The sequence below is a fragment of the Caretta caretta genome, chromosome 9 (assembly GCF_965140235.1).
Source record: "Caretta caretta isolate rCarCar2 chromosome 9, rCarCar1.hap1, whole genome shotgun sequence".
NCBI classification, from domain to species: Eukaryota; Metazoa; Chordata; order Testudines; family Cheloniidae; genus Caretta; species Caretta caretta.
This window is the reverse complement of record NC_134214.1, coordinates 86104344-86119890: the sequence shown is the minus strand read 5'-3', so window position 1 is coordinate 86119890 and position 15547 is coordinate 86104344. Positions and strand designations below refer to the sequence as shown.

Genomic DNA, 15547 nt, shown 5'->3' with positions numbered 1-15547 from the left:
GTCAAGAACACTATCCCCGATAATGTCACGGCTAACCTGGTGGCTGAACTTTGTGACTTTGTCCTTACCCATAACTATTTTACATTTGGGGACAATGTATACCTTCAGATCAGCGGCACTGCTATGGGTACCCGCATGGCCCCACAGTATGCCAACATTTTTATGGCTGATTTAGAACAACGCTTTCTCAGCTCTCGTCCCCTAAAGCCCCTACTCTACTTGCGTTTCATTGATGACATCTTCATCATCTGGACCCATGGAAAAGAAGCCCTTGAGGAATTCCACCATGATTTCAACAATTTCCATCCCACCATCAACCTCAGCCTGGTCCAGTCCACACAAGAGATCCACTTCCTGGACACTACAGTGCTAATAAACAATGGTCACATAAACACCACCCTATACCGGAAACCTACTGACTGCTATTCCTACCTACATGCCTCCAGCTTTCACCCTGACTACACCACACGATCCATCGTCTACAGCCAAGCTCTGCGATACAACCGCATTTGCTCCAACCCCTCAGACAGAGACAATCACCTACAAGATCTCTGTCAAGCTTTCTTACAATACCCACCTGCGGAAGTGAAGAAACAGATTGATAGAGCCAGAAGAGTTCCCAGAAGTTACCTACTACAGGACAGGCCTAACAAAGAAAATAACAGAATGCCACTAGCCGTCACCTTCAGCCCAACTAAAACCCCTCCAACGCATTATTAAGGATCTACAACCTATCCTGAAGGATGACCCAACACTCTCACAAATCTTGGGAAACAGGCCAGTCCTTGCCTACAGACAGCCCTGCAACCTGAAGCAAATACTCACCAACAACCACATACCACACAACAGAACCACTAACCCAGGAACCTATCCTTGCAACAAAGCCCGTTGCCAACTGTGCCCACATATCTATTCAGGGGACACCATCACAGGGCCTAATAACATCAGCCACACTATCAGAGGCTCGTTCACCTGCACATCCACCAATGTGATATATGCCATCATGTGCCAGCAATGCCCCTCTGCCATGTACATTGGTCAAACTGGACAGTCTCTACGTAAAAGAATAAATGGACACAAATCAGATGTCAAGAATTATAACATTCATAAACCAGTCGGACAACACTTCAATCTCTCTGGTCACGCAATCACAGACATGAAGGTCGCTATCTTAAAACAAAAAAACTTCAAATCCAGACTCCAGCGAGAAACTGCTGAATTGGAATTCATTTGCAAATTGGATACTATTAATTTAGGCTTAAATAGAGACTGGGAGTGGCTAAGTCATTATGCAAGGTAGCCTATTTCCCCTTGTTTTTTCCTACCCCCCCCCCCCCCCAGACGTTCTGGTTTAACTTGGATTTAAACTTGGAGAGTGGTCAGTTTGGTTGAGCTATTGCCAGCAGGAGAGTGAGTTTGTGTGTATATGGGGGTGGGGGGGGGTGAGAAAACCTGGATTTGTGCTGGAAATGGCCCACCTTGATTATCATACACATTGTAGGGAGAGTCGTCACTTTGGATGAGCTATTTCCAGCAGGATAGTGAGTTTGTGTGTGTGGTTTTTGGAGGGGGGTGAGAGAACCTGGATTTATGCAGGAAATGGCCCACCTTGATTATCATGCACATTGTGAAGAGAGTTGTCACTTTGGATGGGCTATTACCAGCAGGAGAGTGAGTTTGGGGGGGGTGGGGGTGGAGGGTGAGAAAACCTGGATTTGTGCTGGAAATGGCCCAACTTGATGATCACTTTAGATAAGCTATTACCAGCAGGACAGTGGGGTGGGAGGAGGTATTGTTTCATGATCTCTGTGTGTATATAATGTCTGCTGCAGTTTCCACGGTATGCAACCGATGAAGTGAGCTGTAGCTCACGAAAGCTCATGCTCAAATAAATTGGTTAGTCTCTAAGGTGCCACAAGTACTCCTTTTCTTTTTGAGGATTCCCTTACCAATTCCTACATTCCCAACCAATTATTGTAAGTATGTACATCAGGTTACCTATTCATTTTCAGCCCACTTTTCTATTTTTCTAAAAGTTAAACATATTCAGAGTATATTAATATTTCCTCAGATTTTCCAAAAAAAAAAAAAAAAGAGTTAATAGTACTGTAGCAGACCTTACGTTTGTCCTTAGGCAAATCTAGACTTTACTTTCAAATTGCATGCAGGTATCCAATGACAGGATTTGCCCAACTCTAAATAACTAGCTTAAATAATGAAGCAGTCCTTGCTAACACATCTCACCTCTCTTTCTTCATGAGGCGTCTGTCCATCTAGTCGGCAGTACTCATAACCACGCCACATGCAATAATCCTCCAAAATATCCAGTAAGCGGGTCATCTGGCTAAAAATGAGAACTCTGGAGCCTGACAGATTGGTACAGAAAACAAAGTAATTTTAATATAAATCTTATCACAGAACCAAACAGGAATAGTTTAAGTGCACAGAAAGAATTAATGTGAAATACAGTACCAGGTTTACATAATATTCCTCCCTAACTGATGATCAGTTTATTCAAACGGTTCTATTTTTTTTTTTTTGATAAGTTTATTGTTCAATAATTGATTTTAAACTCCTATTATGCAATTTTTTCAATAAGGGTCATTTTTACATTTATACAACAGTATCCAGATAGCAACTGAAGAAATAAAAGAACATTCTTAAAGACTGTAACAGAAACACTAGATCCCCCATATAAGAACCATTTTTCAAAAAAAGATGGAGATTACTAGCCCCCCCCCCATGTATGCACTGTGGTGAATTTACGGTTTGTTTGGGTTTTTTTAAATAGGGCTTCTACCAAAAACTTAAAATCCATTAAATTCTGCATTCTCTGCCCCACATATTGTACCGACATTCCATCAGTTAAGTGATGTTTTTTAATCAGAAAAATATCAGGCAGCAAAAACATACAGCACAACAGCACACAAAATTCCACTGTCGATATATGTAAAAGCAGTGGTGGAAGAGACCCATTATGTTTGGAGCTTGAACAAAATCTAATATACAAAAGTTTATTCAAGCCTACTACGACTCCAGCCAGTCTATGCAACCACAAAAACCAGTACTCTGAACAGGACCTGGCTTTCCAATTCTTGTCAACTCCCATGGAAGCCTATTGGCCTACAAGCCATATCAAACATTAACCTGACAGGTGGTCAGAAAGTCTGGTCTCTCCTGACATATCCCTTCTCATCTCCCAAACTGCCCGGCTCTTCATGGCTTCCTATTCCACTCTTAATTTTCTTAACTATTTTCATTTCTTTCCCTCCCATCTTACCCCTCTTCATCATTTCCTAACTGAAGTTCTCCCTTCCTCTATGCCTTGCCTGCCACTTAGAAAGTCCACAAAACCCTTTTAGTTTGTAACAAATACGACTTTGTAAGTGGGAATGATTTTTAAACTGAGCCATTTTATTTGTTATTAATACTATTCATACAGCTATTGTCCTATGGCTTCCACTCACCCTGTTCTTTGAGTTTTGCCAGCAGTTTATCCAGAGCTACCATTTTACCACTGTTATTGACAAGATGCATGTCAGTAGTATAAGGAGGTCCAGGTTCAGCACCATCAAATAGGTATGGATGGTTGCAGCACTTTCGCAACTGCATCAAAATATTCAACAGCCGCATCTTATCCATTTTCCCAGCGGAATTTAGAATGTCAATATCTTTCATCAGGATCCTTGTATACCTGAAGTTTTACAGGCAATAAATAAGAAGTTTACAGCCTCTAGTTTGTGCACATTTAAAACACAAGTAAATCTCTAAAACGTCCTGGGGTTGCTACGCTTTTTTGTTTGTTTGTTTGTTTTTTAAGCTGGATAATGACAACATCCACTGTTACATTATGTAGGATTTGACAAAAATTAGAAGGGACATAAATTCTTATGCTCCAGTATGTAAGTCAACATCTGACTAAAAAAAGTTCCCCATACAAACAGGTTATTCCATAATTATTAGCCATGAGGTTTCTTGCATTTCTTCTGAGGCATCCAGTTAAGGCCACTGTCTGTCAGCTTTTGGATTAGATGGACAACTGGGTCTGATCTTGAGAAATTCCTGTTTTCCCATCACTATGTTTGAAAGCTACATAAAAAGAAATGGATGAAAAACTTCTTTTTAAAAAAACAAAAATAACCAAAACCCTTTCTCCATTTCACACCTCTGCACAATTGCATCATGCTTCTATTTTAGATCTAGTTCTACTCCTGTTACTGTAAATACACTTTTGGCAGGTACTGGGGGAAAACATTAATGTAAGCTGCCCCCTAAAAGAAGGGCAGGAGAATCAAGTCAGCATGTTAGCACATAATTAAGATAAGCCCACCCTGCATCAACAAAAGAGTGAAACTGACTAGACACACTTTATTAAATGCACAAGTTGTTGTTTTTTTTAAAAAAACCTTGACAAAAATAGAGAAAAAAAATTTTTTTTCTCTAGTTCCTTTTAGTTTCAGTAATATTGTGGGGGTTTTTTTAACTAGCAGATACAAATATTTCTGGTGGAAATGTGCTTTTCTAATTAACCAAGTCCCTTTATATGCTGACCATACCTGTGGTAGAGACATGGCTATAAAAAAATAAAAGAAAAATATACTGAATCTGATATAAAGTACTCTATTATTAGTTATAATTTAGAGCAATTTTACATTAACGTAAATAACTCACCATTCTCTCTGCATTTTACTGAGCCCAAGGTAAATCTTTACTTCCTTTTTCGGAGGCAAGCTCTTTTCTACTTCAGCTTTTATACGACGTAACAAAAAAGGCTTCAAAACCTACAAAATAAGATGTCTGTGCAAACTATTTATAAATACAAGACTGCTTCAAATGGGAGATTAATTGGCTTGATCCTGCAGCATTTGCTCAGCTCAAATTCTGAGCAACTCATATTGCTCCCACAGTGACCCCATCAGACCGGCTCTGATGCAGCCTCCATCTGAGTAAAAAAATTAAGCTGTCCACTGGGTTCCAACAGCTAGCTAAGTTCATGCAGGGAGTGGGAAGGACTTTAGAAAGGGTGCTGTAGATTTTCCCAGAGGTACTTATTCAGAAAACTGCCACCTACATGCTCCCTATGACATTTAGGCCAGCTGATGTAGGGCAGATGACTGTCCTATCTCTCCACAGAGCAGCAAAGTGGGAACCACCCCTCCTATATCTTCAGAGATAACTTAATCACCACACAAAGTATAGAAGCACAGGTGCTAACTGTCTTAAGAAATGCTGTTGAGCAGAAGAGAGAGCTACATCAAAGTCATTTCTATAGGCCTCTCTGGATCAAGTTGTTAGGCCTGGTCTACACTACGAGTTTATGTCTGATTGAGCAGCGTTAAATCAAATTAACCCTGCACCCGTCCACACAACGAAGCCATTTTTTTCAACATAAAAGACTCTTAAAACCCATTTCGGTACCCCTCCCCAACGAGGGGATTCGCGCTGAAATCGACATCGCCGTTTCGAATTAGGGTTAATGTGGATGCAATTCGAAGGTATTGGCCTCCAGGAGCTATCCCACAGTGCACGTGACCGCTCTGGACAGCACTCTGAACTCGGATGCACTGGCCAGGTGTACAGGAAAAGCCCCAGGAACTTTTGAATCTCATTTCCTGTTTGGCCAGGCGAGCTCATCAGCACAGGTGACCATGCAGTCCCAGAATCAAAAAGAGCTCCAGCATGGACCGAACGGGAGGTACTGGATCTGATCGCTGTATGGGGAGAGGAATCCGTGCTATCAGAACTACATTCCAAAAGACGAAATGCCAAAACATTTCAAAAAAATCTCCAAGGCCATGAGGTACAGAGACTACAGCAGGGGCGCAACACAGTGCCACGTGAAACTTAAGGAGCCCAGAAAAGCGTACCAGAAAACCAAAGAATCAAATGGACGCTCCGGGACAGAGCCCCAGACATGCTGCTTCTACGCTGAGCTGCATGCAATCCTATGGGGGGCCGCCACCACTACCCCACCCCTGTCTGTGGACTCCGATGATGGGGTACTCTCCACCATGCCTGAGGATTTTGTGGACAGAAAAGATGAGGAGGAGGACAAGCTTGAGGAGAGCACACAGCACACCTTTCTCCCCGACAGCCAGGATGTTTTTATCACCCTGACTGAAATACCCTCGCAACCCAACGAAGCCGGAGAAGGGACCTCTGGTGAGTGTACCTTTTTAAATATAATACATGTTATAAAAGCAAGCGTTTTTTAATTATTAAGTAGCCCTGAGGACTTGGGATGCATTCGTGGCCAGTACAGATACTGGAAAAGTCTTAACGTGTCATAGAATCATAGAATATCAGGGTTGGAAGGGACCTCAGGAGATCATCTAGTCCAACCCCCTGCTCAAAGCAGGACCACTCCCCAATTAAATCATCCCAGCCAGGGCTTTATCAAGCCTGACCTTAAAAACTTCTAAGGAAGGAGATTCCACCACCTCCCTAGGTAACGCATTCCAGTGTTTCACCACCCTCCTAGTGAAAAAGTTTTTCCTAATATCCAAACTAAACCTCCCCCACTGCAACTTGAGACCATTACTCCTTGTTCTGTCATCTGCTACCACTGAGAACAGTCAAGAGCCATCCTCTTTGGAACCCCCTTTCAGGTAGTTGAAAGCAGCTATCAAAATCCCCCCTCGTTCTTCTCTTCCGCAGACTAAACAATCCCAGTTCCCTCAGCCTCTCCTCATAACTCATGTGTTCCAGTCCCCTAATCATTTTTGTTGCCCTCCGCTGGACTCTTTCCAATTTTTCCACATCCTTCTTGTAGTGTGGGGCCCAAAACTGGACACAGTACTCCAGATGAGGCCTCAGCAGTGTCGAATAGAGGGGAACGATCACGTCCCTCGATCTGCTGGCAATGCCCCTACTTATACATCCCAAAATGCCATTGGCCTTCTTGGCAACAAGGGCACACTGTTGACTCATATGCAACTTCTCGTCCACTGTAACCCCTAGGTCCTTTTCTGCAGAACTGCTGCCGAGCCATTCAGTCCCTAGTCTGTTGTGGTGCATGGGATTCTTCCGTCCTAAATGCAGGACTCTGCACTTGTCCTTGTTGAACCTCATCAGATTTCTTTTGGCCCAATCCTCCAATTTGTCTAGGTCCCTCTGTATCCTATCCCTACCCTCCAGCGTATCTACCTCTCCTCCCAGTTTAGTGTCATCTGCAAACTCGCTGAGGGTGCAATCCACACCATCCTCCAGATCGTTTATGAAGATATTGAACAAAACCGGCCCCAGGACCGACCCCTGGGGTACTCCACTTGATACCGGCTGCCAACTAGACATGGGAATGGAGCGAAAATCCTCTAGGGACATCTCCATGGAGCGAAAATCCTCTAGGGACATCTCCATGGAGCGAAAATCCTCTAGGGACATCTCCATGGAGCTCTCCTGGAGGTACTCTAAAAACCTTTGCAGAAGGTTTCTGGGAAGAGCAGCCTTATTCCGTCTTCCATGGTAGGACACTTTACCACACCATGCTAGTAGCAAGTAATCTGGTATCATTGCATGACAAAGCCTGGCAGCGTATGGTGCTGGTGTTTGCTGGCATTCAAGCAACACCCATTCTTTATCTCTCTCTGTTCTCTTCAGGAGAGTGATATCGTTCATGGTAACCTGATTGAAATAGGGGAATTTAATTAAGGGGAGATTCAGAGGTGGCCATTTCTACTGGGCTGTTTGCCTGTGGCTGAAAAGAAATCCTCCCCGCAGTTAGCCACGGGGCGGGGGGGGGGGGGGGGGGAAATGGCACTGAGCTGTTCGTGTTTGGCTAGCGGGGATAGCGGGGAGGGGTAAAGTGATCATCCCAGAGAATTGGGGGGGGGTTACTTTGGTTTCTGCTGCTGCACGTTAACAGGAAACCCGCAGCACTGAATGGCCAACTCAACGTGCTTTGCTTAGTATGGGAGAGGAGGGCACTGCTGTTATGAAGGTTGCAGAAGCCGAAAGACTGTGGCTTATCATGGCTGCCTGCAAGCCGAATTCTGTTGCCCGGCAGTGCGTGTGTGATCTCTAACACCAAAGCCGCAGGCACTTAATGTAAGATGCAAAATGCGACCTTGTAACAAAATCACATGTGCTATGTAATGTGAATAGTGCTGTTCACCATGAAGGAGTATAGCCATTGTTCTGTAAAACGTATCTTTTTAAATACTTCACTCCCTTTTTTTCCTCCAGCAGCTGCAAATGTTTCAAGCCTCCATTCCAAAGGCTATCTCAGATAAGGCAGCAAAAAAACCGCACGCGCAATGAAATGTTCTTTGAGCTCATGCAGTTGCCCAGCACTGACAGAGCTCAGCAGAATGCGTGGAGGGACACAATGGCAGAGTACAGGAAAGTGGCCGATGAACATGAGGAGAGATGGCGGCAGGAAGATCAGAGGAGGCATGAGGCAACGCTGGGGCTATTGTGGGATCAAACGGACATGCTCCAGTGTCTGGTGGAGGTTCATGAACGGCAGCAGGATCACAGACTGCCGCTGCAGCCCCTGTTTAACTGCCCTCCCTCCTCCCCAAGTTCCATAGCGTCCTCATCAGACGCCCAAGAACGCGGGGAGGGAGGCTCTGGGCACCAACCACTCCACCCTAGTGGACAGCCCAAGCAACAGAAGGCTGTCATTCAAGAAGTTTTGAAGTGGCCTTTTCCTTCCCTCCTACCCTCCTCCCACACCCCACCTGGGCTACCTTGTGAGTTATCTCCCTATTTTTATAATCAATTAATAAAGAATACACTTTTTTAAAAGATAGTGACTTTATTTCCTTTGCAAGCCAGCTGTGATCTAAGGGGGGAGGACAGGTGGCTTACAAGGAATTTAGAGGCAACCAAGGGGGCAGGTTTTCATCAAGGAGAAACAAACAGAACTGTCACACAGTACCCTGGCCAGTCATGAAACAGGTTTTCAAAGCTTCTCTGATGTGCAGCACTTCCTGCTGTGCTCTTCTAACTGCCGTGGTGTCTGGTTGCGTGTAATCAGCGGCCAGGCGATTTGCATCAACCTCCCACCCCGCCATAAACGTCTCCCCTTTATTCTCACAGAGATTGTGGAGCACAGAGCAAGCAGCAATAACAATGGGAATATTGGTTTCGCTGAGGTCTGAGCGAGTCAGTAAACTGTGCCAGCGACCCTTTAAACGTCCAAATGCACACTCTACCACCATTCTGCACTTGCTCAGCCTATAGTTGAACAGCTCCTTACTACTGTCCAGGCTGCCTGTGTACAGTTTCACGAGCCAGGGCATTAAGGGGTAGGCTGGGTCCCCAAGGAAAACTATAGGCATTTCAACTTCCCCAACAGTTATTTTCTGGTCTGGGAAGTAAATCCCTTCCTGCAGCCATTTAAACAGACCAGAGTTCCTGAAGACGCGGGCGTCATGAACCTTTCCCGGCCATCCCACGTTGATGTTGGTGAAACGTTCCTTGTGATCCACCAGTGCTTGCAGCACCATTGAAAAGTACCCCTTGCAATTTATGTACTGGCAGCCCTGGTGGTCCGGTCCCAAGATAGGGATATGCGTTCCGTCTATAGCCCCACCACAGTTAGGGAATCCCATTGCAGCAAAGCCATCTAGTATGACCGGCACATTTCCCAGAGTCACTACCTTTGCTAGCAGCAGCTCAATGATTGCGTTGGCTACTTGCATCACAGCAACCCCAAGTCACAGCAAGTAGATTTGCCCACTCCAAATTGATTACCAACTGACCGGTAGCTGTCTGGCGTTGCAAGCTTCCACAGGGCTATTGCCGCTCGCTTGTGAACTGTGAGGGCTGCTCTCATCCTGGTATTCTTGCGCTTCAGGGCAGGGAAAAGCAAGTCAAAGTTCCAAGAAAGTGCCTTTACGCATGCGAAAGTTTCGGAGCCACTGGGAATCATCCCAAACCTGCAACACTATGTGGTCCCACCACTCTGTGCTTGTTTCCCGGGCCCACAATCGGCATTCCACGGCATGAGCCTGCCCCAGTAACACCATGATCTCCAAATTGCTGGGGACTGCAGTTTTAGAGAAATCTGTGTTCATGTCCTCATCACCGCGCTTCTGTCGCCTCCTTGCCTGGTTTTTCAAGTGCTCGTTCTGCATAAACTGCACGATAATGCGTGAGGGGTTTACAATGGTCATAACTGCTGCAGTGAGCTGAACGGGCTCCATGCTTGCTGTGCTATTGCGTCTGCTTGGGCAGTCCAGGGAAAAGGGCGCAAAATGATTGTCTGCTGTTGCTTTCATGGAGGGAGGGAGGGTTGACTGACGACATTTACCCATAACCACCCGCGACAAATTTTTGGCCCCATCAGACACTGGGAGCTCAGCCTAGAATTCCAATGGGCAGTGGGGACTGTGGGAACTGTGGGATAGCTACCTACAGTGCACCGCTCAAAATGTTGACGCTTGCCACGGTACTGTGGATGCACACCGCCGAATTAATGTGCTTCGTATGGACGCATGCACTCGACTTCATAAAATCTGTTCCCAAAAATCGACTTCCATAAAATCTGAGTACTTTCGTAGTGTAGATATGGCCTCAGTGAGATAGTTCCTCTTTACTCCCACAGCCACAGACGGAATCTGGCCCCACATCCATCCATGTAGCCACAGGCAGGAGAAAGAATAGCAGCAATTTAAGTAGCCTTTTCTCATGGCTTAGTCAACGAGAGGGACAGGGCCAAGGGTGGACTGCCCCACAATGATCACTCCAACATTCACAGACATGCTGATGTGACTAATTTATTCTGCTGGTTCCCTTCACTAGTGCTCACTGGTGAGGCTCTACTTTATTCAGAATTATGTATCTAAGGAGTGAATAAAATGTAACGAGGGGCTTCTCTTTTCAACTAAATAGGCACATCCAAAAATACACTATTCTAAATCAGAAATACATAAGTTACTACAGCCCAGGCATTACACTGGAACTTATGCTTCCTAACGTATCAGTTCAGATCATCCCCTCAGATCAACACTGCAGATGCTGCCTCTCTCTGGACTCAAGGTCTACATTTAGAGACAGAGTGGGAACTGGACAGGTCAGGGAGAAGAGCGGGTAGGATGAGGACAAGGACAGAGTTGAGGGAAGATGAACACGGTCCTCCTCATTTTGGCTCCCAAGAGAGCCCTCAGGTTATATTATTTCCCCCTCCTCCAGAGCCTCCCCTACAGACATTTGTGTCAACTGCAATCAGAGTGAGTCTTTGGTAACTCAGCTCCAACATCAGAGTGGGGAGAAGAGGGAGGGGCACCAAGGCCCTGAGCCAGTGAAGAAGCATAAGGCCTTTGAGCGGATGACCCTTCTTTCAATTATCTGAGCCATGGGTTTTTAAACATCTAGTTACTCAGATCTAATCAAATAAAAATACCATTGTAACTGTATTAGAGCTGAACAGCAAGATTTCTTACGATAGAATTTCAACAATAGAAGTGTTGTGAACAGGGCTTTGGAGCTGTGCTCCGCACTCTAGCTCCGGGCTCCGCTCCAAAGTCCCGGTTGTGAACTCTTCCTTTTTTTTTTTTAATATCCTCTATTAATACACTAAAGAAAATTATTAAAATCTTGATTCTAAACGAACCACAATATTCACAGATAAAACTGAAATTCTGTCTTGATTTCACCCTAGTGTCAATGCAGCACGTCAGTAATTCAACATGATTAATAGTTTCAAAACTCCTTGCAATTCTTAGTTTATTTATGGATTAATAAGCTTTGATGTTTCTATTGCAAACAGTAATGTTATAAAAGATAAAAATTTGGAAAAACTAACAGAAATGCTGATAAATATTTGACATAGAAATTATGGCAGATACTACTGTAAAAACAATATAAATATATGCTAATTCTAAAATTATTGAGAATACAAATATTTATATACATTTACCACAATGCATTTTATCATAATTTGAGGAGAAATAAGAGACAAGAATTTGACTTTTGTTTTAAAGTTATTTTGTAGCAATAATATATTACCATCGCTGCTATTACTTACTGCATGAAGTCTTTCTACAAGTTTTTGATCACCAAGACAATTTTTAGTATCAAACCATGAGTCAAAGTCCTGCAGGAAAAACAAATTATTGTTAGCATGTACAGTTTCATCTTTACTTTCAATAACAGACACACATGCGAACATAAGAACAGCCATACTCGGTCAGACCAATAGTCCATATAGACCAGTATCCTCTCTCTGACAGTGGCAAGATGCTTGAGACTGAGCAGAATAAGGACAATTTCAGCAATCCATCTCCAGTCGTCTAGTCCTAGCTCCTAGCACTTGAAGGTTTTGGGATACCCAGAGTCTGGGGTCGCGTCCCTGACCAGCTTAGTTAATAGTCATTGATGGACCTATCATCCATGAACTTATCCAATTCTTTTTTTAACCCAGTTAGGTTTTTGGCTTTCACAACATCCCATGGCCACAAGTTCCACAGATTGACTATGTGTTGTGTGAAGTAGTACTTCCTTATGTTCACTTTAAACCTGCTGCCTATTAATGTCATTGGGTGACACCTGGTTCTTGAGTTACATGAAGGGCCAAACAACACACTTCCCTATTCATTTTCTCCATGTCATTCATGATTTTATAGACCTCTACTATACCCTCCCCCCAGTCTCTTTTCAAGCAAATCTCCTTACATGGAAGCTGTTCCATGCCCCTAATAATTTTTGTTGCCCTTCTCTGCACCTTTTATGAGATAAGTCCATTAGAACTGCATGCAGTATTCAAGGTGTGGACATACCATGAATTTACATAGTGGTATTATATTTTCTGTTTTATTATCTATCCCTTTCTCAAAGGTTCCTAACATTGTTAGCTTTTTTGACTGCGGCTATACATTGAACAGATATTTTCAGGGAAGTATCCATGAAGACTCCAAGATCTGTCTTGAGTGGTAACAGCTAATTGGGCTTCATCATTTTGTACATATAGCCGGGAATATGGTTTTCCAATGTGCATTACTTTGCATTTATCAATACTGAATATCGTCTGCCATTTTCTTGACCAGTCACCCAGTTTTGTAATATCCCTTTGTAACTCTTCTCAGTCAGCTTTGGACTTAACTATCCTGAGTAATTTTATATCATCCACAAGTTTGGCCACATCACAGTTCACCCCTTTTTCCAGATCATTTTATGAATATATTGAACAGCACTGGTCCTACTACAGATCCCTGGGAGACCTTGCTATTTACCTCTTTCCCTTGTGAAAGCTGACCGTTTAGTCCTATCCCTTGCCCCCCCCCCTTTTAACCAATTACAAATCTATGACAGAACTTTCCCTCTTATTCCATGCCTACTTACTTCAATTAAGATCTTTTGGTGAGGGACCTTGTCAAAGGCTTTCTGGAAGTCCAAGTAAACTACATTCACTGGATCGTCTTTGTCTACATGCTTGTTGACTACTTCAAAGAATTCTAATACATTGATAAGGTATGATTTTCCTTTACAAAAGCTGTGTTGACTCTTCCCCAATATATCATGTTCATCTACATGTCCGAAAATTCAGTTCTGTAGTATTGTTTCAACCAGTTTGTCAGGTACTGAAGTTAGGCTTACTGGCCTGTAATTGTCAGGATCACCTCTGGAGACTTTTTTTAAATTGGCATAACACTAGCTACCCTCCAGTTATATGTGACAGAGGCAGATTTAAGTAGTAGATTAAATAACACAGTTAGTAGTTCTGCAATTTCATATTTGAGTTCCTTCAGAACTTTTGGGTGGATATCATCCAGTACTGGTGACATATCACTGTTACATTTATCAATTTGTTTCAAGACTGCCTCTATTGACACCTCAATCTGGGACAGTTCCTCAGATTTGTAACCTTAAAAGAATGGCACAGGTGTGGGGATCTCCCTCACATCCTTCGCAGCAAAGACTGATGCAAGAATTCATTTAGCTTCTCCGTAACAGCCTTGTCTTTCTTGAGTGCTCCTTTAACATCTCAATCGTCCAGTGGCCCCACTGACTGTTTGGCAAGCTTCCTGCTGATAATGTACTTAAAACGAAATTTGCTGTTAGTTTGTGTCTTTTGCTAGTTGCTCTTCCAATTCTGTTTGGCCTGCCTAATTAATTGGGATGGGACCTGCTTTTGAGCAGGGGGTTGGACTAGATGACCTCCTGAGGTCCCTTCCAACCCTGATATTCTATGATTCTACTTTTACACTTGCTTTCCAGAGTTTATGCTCCTTTCTATTTTCCGCATTAGGATTGGACTTCCAATTTTTAAAAATGCATTTTTGCTGCTCATCACCTGTTTTACTCTGCTGTTTAGCCATGATGGCATTTTTTGGGTCCTCTTACTGGTTTTTATTTGGGGTATATGTTTAAATTTGAGCCTTTTAGTGTTCTTAAATAGCCTCCTCACAGTTTGCAGACATATCGCCCTTGTGACGGTCTTTTAAATTTCTGTTTAACCAGCTTCCCCTTTTTGAAGTTCTATGGGGAGGGACGAGGGGGGGGGGTGTTCCCGTTAGCATTTTTCCCCTACAAGGGTGTTAAATCTCATTACATTATTGTTGACATTCTCTCGCTGTCATGTAAAAATGAAGTCAATGGAGTTACACCAGTGAGAGAAGACACAGGCCATTGCTCTCGGCAAGTTTAACAGCATCCATAAACTTTAAAGCCAATTGAATAACTTCACTGGTAAAACATAGAACCTCTTTTTAACAGAAGTGCCTACTCTGTTCCCTCCTGGATTTTATACCAGGCCTACCACTGTAACATCTGAGTGCCTATCATAGTGCATCAAGTCAGGTTGCATAATGAAAAGCAGGGGAAGAGACAAGGAAATTGGACCATAAAAAATGAGATCAGATAGAGACATGAAGCAAGAAGAATGGAAGTAACTGAATCAAAGCAACAAGATGAGTAGAGTGACAGAAAAAAAGCAAAGGGAAGAGGTGGTGAAAGGAAAAAGTGTAAATTCCAAGTGAAAAAGCATAAAGTTTACTGTGCAAATTATATGTTCAGCGTAGACTCACAACTTGGTTTAACTCACATTTATAAGTAACAGTGATATAAGTAAGGATTAAATCAGTTTAAGTTTATCCACTTTAATTTAGCAGCATTTTACACCCACTTTGCATGGTGTAAGTGTAGCACAAGAAGCAAAATCTTAGGAAAACAGGCCCTAAAGCCTTGTCCAGACTAGGATTTAAAGGTGTTAGCTAACACATGCTACCTGAAATGTCTTAAAAGTCTAGTGTAGACAAGACAGTTTTAAAATGTGCTGGTTCACATGTGTTAACCAACATCACACCTTTAAATCCTAGTCTAGCCAAAAGCTGAGCATTTGCAGAACTGGGCCCTCAGTTTGCAAATAAACTACCAAAATGTGGATTAAAGTATTAAACAGTATTAAACTGGCATGAAAAATTCAGTCTGTTCGCTCTAAGAATAAAGAGAGAACTGTATTTTACCATATGAAACCTTTCTGCAAGGAAGAATTTCAACTGGCTCTACCCAGAATTAAAATGATAGGTAGTAGAGACACACTGTATCCATGATTTTTAAAAATATTTATCTCATATTTATATGGCACCCACTACCATAGTGT

General features: G+C 43.1%; 1 protein-coding gene across 1 annotated transcript in view; it reads right to left on the bottom strand.

Moving 5' to 3' along the window:
- The window catches only part of SMARCA1 (SNF2 related chromatin remodeling ATPase 1), a 69879-nt gene that overhangs the window by 30430 nt on the left and 23902 nt on the right, over window positions 1–15547 (bottom strand). Inside the window, exons 9-12 of the mRNA XM_048863274.2 lie at window positions 11975–12043; window positions 4672–4781; window positions 3468–3694; window positions 2245–2366 (exon numbers count right to left, since the gene is read on the bottom strand). Of these exons, the coding sequence (XP_048719231.1) occupies window positions 2245–2366; window positions 3468–3694; window positions 4672–4781; window positions 11975–12043 (528 nt within the window). The remainder of the gene's footprint in view (window positions 1–2244; window positions 2367–3467; window positions 3695–4671; window positions 4782–11974; window positions 12044–15547) is intronic.